Source organism: Colobus angolensis, unplaced genomic scaffold (genome assembly GCF_000951035.1).
Source record: "Colobus angolensis palliatus isolate OR3802 unplaced genomic scaffold, Cang.pa_1.0 Scaffold9, whole genome shotgun sequence".
Lineage (NCBI taxonomy): Eukaryota > Metazoa > Chordata > Mammalia > Primates > Cercopithecidae > Colobus > Colobus angolensis.
In genome coordinates this window covers 11,402,619-11,407,258 of record NW_012122931.1, presented here as the reverse complement: position 1 = coordinate 11,407,258, position 4,640 = coordinate 11,402,619, and the positions used below count along the sequence as shown (strand labels likewise).

Sequence of the window (4,640 nt, the reverse complement as noted above, 5' to 3'; positions counted from 1 at the left end):
CCGCGCGGACCGGCCGGACGCCCGGCCTCCCCCAGCCCCAGCATTTTGTGTGTGTGTGCCTGGCGGCGTAATTACTGATTTGATTCCAATCCATTATTTAGACAATTGAACCTACAATCTCGTCTTTAGTAAAATGAGGCGAAGTCAGATTTGATTACAGGTTCAGTCCCAGCGACAAGAGCTCGAAACCCGATGGGTTAATAACAGATCACGAGTAAATTATTCATGATTTTACGAGCTCTTTAGCTCCATTGAATCGGCCTAATTGAGAGGAAAAAAAAAAAAGAGAGAGAGAGAAAGCCCGGGTCCTCCCCCTCCCCTCGGCCCCTCGCTCCTCCCCGGATCCGATCCTGGGGAATCTCGACCCGCCCCCGGGCACTGGAGGCGGGAGTGAGGGGGTTCGGGGCGCCGGCCAAACCTGGGCCCCACGGCTGCCTCCCCCGCCGCCGCCCCCTGCCCTCGCCTCTGGCCGGCCTCGGCCTCGCTACTTAGGACCGGCTCCTTTCCTTTTTTCTCCACTCCCCTTCTTTCCCCTTTTCACCACTCCCCCGCCAGTAACGGCTTCGGAAAAGGCCTCCCCCGCAGGGACCAGGTCTCCTGGAGCCTCGGGATTCAGCTCGGCCACCGGACCCTCGCCACAAGCTGCGCCTGTTTCCGGGACTCGCTTTCCCCTCTGCTCTCACTGTCTATTTCTTGCTGTCTTTGTAGCTGTCGCTCTCCGGTTCTCCCGGCTCCTTCGCTTTCTTTTCCTCTGTCTCTCCTTTCTTTTTCCTGGCTCTGTCCATCTACCGTCCCTACCCCCTCTCTCTTTCTCTTCCTCCATTCTCCCTTTCTGTGTTTGTCTTTTCTCTCCTTTCTCTGCCCTTTCTGTCCCCCTCCCCCACACCACTACCCCACCTAGGCGGCACTCAGGGCAGGTCCCTTGGGCCCATGGGGGCGCCGGGGTCCCCACGGAGCTCATTAACAGCAGCCAGGCCCAGGCGGGGGCTCGGCGGAGGGATGGGCCCAAAGATACCCCGTAGGGAGGCCTGCCCCACCCCCAGTGGAGCTGGGGACTGGGGGAAAGAAAAGGGTTGCTCACCTCAGCGGGTTCCAAGCAGTTCTGGTGGATCAGGTTCAGAGGCATCCTCTGATCCCCTTTAAATTGCCGGACCCCCCGCTCTTCACTCTGGGCGTGCTCTCTGTGGGAATGCAGCCCCGGGGGTGAGGGTTCCTGAGTGCGAGTGGAAAGAGGCCCCTAGGAGGTGTAGCCCCTAGCTAACAGCTCCAAAGGCAGGGGCAAGACCTGTATCTTACAAATTCTCTCTGCAAGGGACTATTCCCTACCTGGGCAGGGGAAGGGGGAGGTCACCCGCAGAATAAAAGTTCTTTGGAGGTAGTGTGGCCAGACAAAATGCAGGATCCCCAGTTAAATTTGAATTTTGGGTAAATAACAAATACATTTTTAGTGTAAGTGTTCCTGGCAATATTTGCATTTTGGAAAAATAACGAATAAATTTGAAATGTGTAGTATAAGTGTCCCGTGTAATATTTGAATTTTAGATAAATGACAATTTTTTAGCATAGCTGTGTCACCTGTAGTATTTGAATTTTAGGTAAACAACAAACACATTTTTAGTATACGTATGTTCCTTGCAATATTTAGGACATGCTTACACTAAAACATTATTTATTATTTTTCTGAAATTTATATTTAACTGGGCAACCTGTATTTTCATTTACTAAATCCAGAGCTCTGTTATGGGTATGTAATAAGGACACAAGATACCTTCTCAGTTCCCCACTTTAGGCGGACTGAATGTACACCCCTTTTGAGGCTTACCCCAAGGCAAGACCTTAAGTGTGGCATGGCTCCGGAGGTGAGGAGGGGACCTTGGGAGGGGCCCTGCAGGTCTCCATCAGCTGCCAAGTGGCTGAGCAATTTTCTGAGACCCAGGGTTTTACCCATATTCCCCACCCCCAATGCCAGCCAGGCATTGGCAGCCTGGCCCCCATGAGGCCCCTTGTGGATAGGGACAGGCTCCCTCCTCCCTTCCTGGTGTAGTGGAAGAAAACAAGGAGGACTCCAGTGCTCAATCTAGGCTCAACACATCAAGATCAATCTAGCCTGTTACCAGTGGTGTGGCTGTGTGCAAGTTGCTTCATTTCCCTTAGCTTTAGTTTCCACATCTCTAAAATGGGAATAGCCACCTCTCTGAGCGGTAATGATACTGTACAGTGACATTTGTAAAACCAAACACACACCACAGGTGTCTACTACATGTTTATTTCTGCCTCGGATTTCCTTCGCCTTCCACTCTGGCACTCTCTGTGGACTGCGCAGATCTCTGAACTTCCCCGAGCCTAACTTGATCCATTTGTTCAATGGGGAAACAACCATCTTACAGGGTAGTGATGAGGATTAAACTGCAAAATGCAGTTTCCAACCTTTGGCCCAGTGCCCGAGGCCCGGGGTCTTTCAGTACTTTTGGATGTGGCAAAATGAGCGTGAGTCTCTGTCTCAGCAATTTCTAGGTGCCAGTCCCAGGCACGGTAGGGGAGATGGCGGAAAGCACTCATCCTTAGAGTGCCTTGGGAAACAGGAGGAGTGCAGGCCCAGTGACCTTGTCCTGCTGTGTCCAAAGTCAAGTGACTTCCCTTGCTGAGCCTCAGTTTCAACATCTGTAAAAATGGGAAAAATACTACCTGGTGCTCCTAGGATTGTTTTAAGTACCTAAAGAAAATGTGCCTGGAAAGCCCTTTAACACATCACCTGGAGTTCATTCAGCCATCAACAAGTCATAGCAGTTGTTGCTGCTGCTGCTACTTTTGTTTTTATTATCATAACATAATGGCTCAGAATGATTTTTGGATTCTCCCAGAGCCAGGATTCAGTGCTGCAGTTCCTAGCAGAGTTATCCTGGGTGGATCACTCTCTCTGAGCCTCAGTGTCTCCATCTATAAAATGGGGGTAATGTCCCCAGTTCATTGTGCTGCAGACATGCAGCAGGGTTAAGGATAGAAATGTTTGGCAGCGGGTAGGACGAGGGTGGATTTGGCATGGGGGGCGGGTCAGGAAGTTCACCCACCAGCTCTGTGTCTGCTCCCTAGCGCTAAGCTGCAACGAAAACGACGCAGAGCACCTGGACCGTGACCAGCCATACCCCAGCAGCCAGAAGACCAAGCGCATGCGCACGTCCTTCAAACACCACCAGCTTCGGACCATGAAGTCTTACTTTGCCATTAACCACAACCCCGACGCCAAGGACTTGAAGCAGCTCGCGCAAAAGACGGGCCTCACCAAGCGGGTCCTCCAGGTCAGCCAGGGCCAGGGCTGGGGGCATCTGTGACCACCGGGGATCTGGGTGGAACCCTGCACCCCCTGCCGTGGGCCTTGGAAGGACCTTCCACCATGTGTCTGCTTCTCTGTGTGTTTATCTTTCTCATTCTCTTTCTTCACCTCTCCAGCCTCTTTCTATCTGTATTTCAGTCTTTCTTCCTTACTTTGTCATTTTTCAGTTTTTGCCTCTCTGTTTCTCTGTTTGTGTATTGCTCCATCCTCTTTGTCTCCATACTTGGTCTCTTTTCTTTCTTGTAGACAATTCTTAGTTTCTGTTTGTTATTCAAGTGACACTCATTTTACACATGTTCAAGTCATAAAAGATTCAAACATTTCAGATAAATCTAGAGGCCGCCCCACCCCATCCCAGGACGTCCACCCAAGGTGACTATCGTTAGCTCCTGCTTCTTGCTTCTCACCCACTCTAGTTTCTCTTCTCTTGCTGTCTGCCTCTGTCTCACTCCCCCCTCTCTCTTCCTTCAGGCATCTCTCTAGATTTATCTTCTGCCTCCCAGACTCTCCTGGAAGCAAGGTTTGGTGGTGGGGATGTGTGTGGGCAGATTCCCCGGGTGGGCAGGTGGGGGTGGGGCTGCCCAGAGGACATGGTGGGGTGGGGAGTGGCTGGGTGCCTGTGAAACTGAGCAGAACTGCACTTACATATGTGAGTAACTTCTTAATAGAGAAGATCTAGAACTTTCACCAGATTTCCACACCCTCAGAGAATGTTAAGAACCCTAGTCTGGAGGCACAGGAGGAGGTCTCAGGCTTCTGCATGACCCAAAGTTGTGGCAGAGTCGTGGGCCACACCTCAAACCGTCAGCTCCTCCTTTTACTCATTTTAAGGTCTTAGGCAAGTCACTTGACTTTTTGTAGCCTGTTTCCTCATACATGAAATGGATACAATAAATTATGCGGTGGAGTTGTCCAAGGAGCCACTGAAATGACGTGCCTGTGGTGCGACCTGACGCTTGCTCAGTGGATGGTAGCCAATAATAGTATCAACTAGATTCATTAGCTGGCATGAATTCACTAGTATGGGCAATTATTCTGGTAGCTGGACCTCAGTTTCCCCATTCATACAAAGAGAAGGCAAGACAATGCCTCCTCCCTTTATAGCAAGTTTAACCAATTTATTCTTCAGAACATGTGGTTATAGTGCCAGTGACACACATTGTGACGGTAGAAAACCGAGGGGGGAAGTAACCGGACAGTCTCACAACAGGAGGGAAGGTGGTGGGATTCGAGTCCAGGCCAGTCTGACCCACCCTCCAGCCCCAGGTCTCCGGGATTGAGGGCTGGGAGATGACGGGGGGGGGACGGG

The 4,640-nt window shown here is 51.2% G+C and overlaps 1 protein-coding gene across 3 annotated transcripts in view; it reads left to right on the top strand.

Annotated features, from left to right (window-relative positions):
- The window catches only part of LHX2 (LIM homeobox 2), a 21,715-nt gene that overhangs the window by 5,641 nt on the left and 11,434 nt on the right, over positions 1–4,640 (top strand). For 2 of the 3 annotated variants that reach the window (XM_011931403.1, XM_011931406.1), the window contains exon 4: positions 3,091–3,296. In XM_011931403.1, coding sequence (XP_011786793.1) covers positions 3,091–3,296 — 206 coding nt within the window. The remainder of the gene's footprint in view (positions 1–3,090; positions 3,297–4,640) is intronic. The other variant, XM_011931404.1, reaches the window with a different exon arrangement.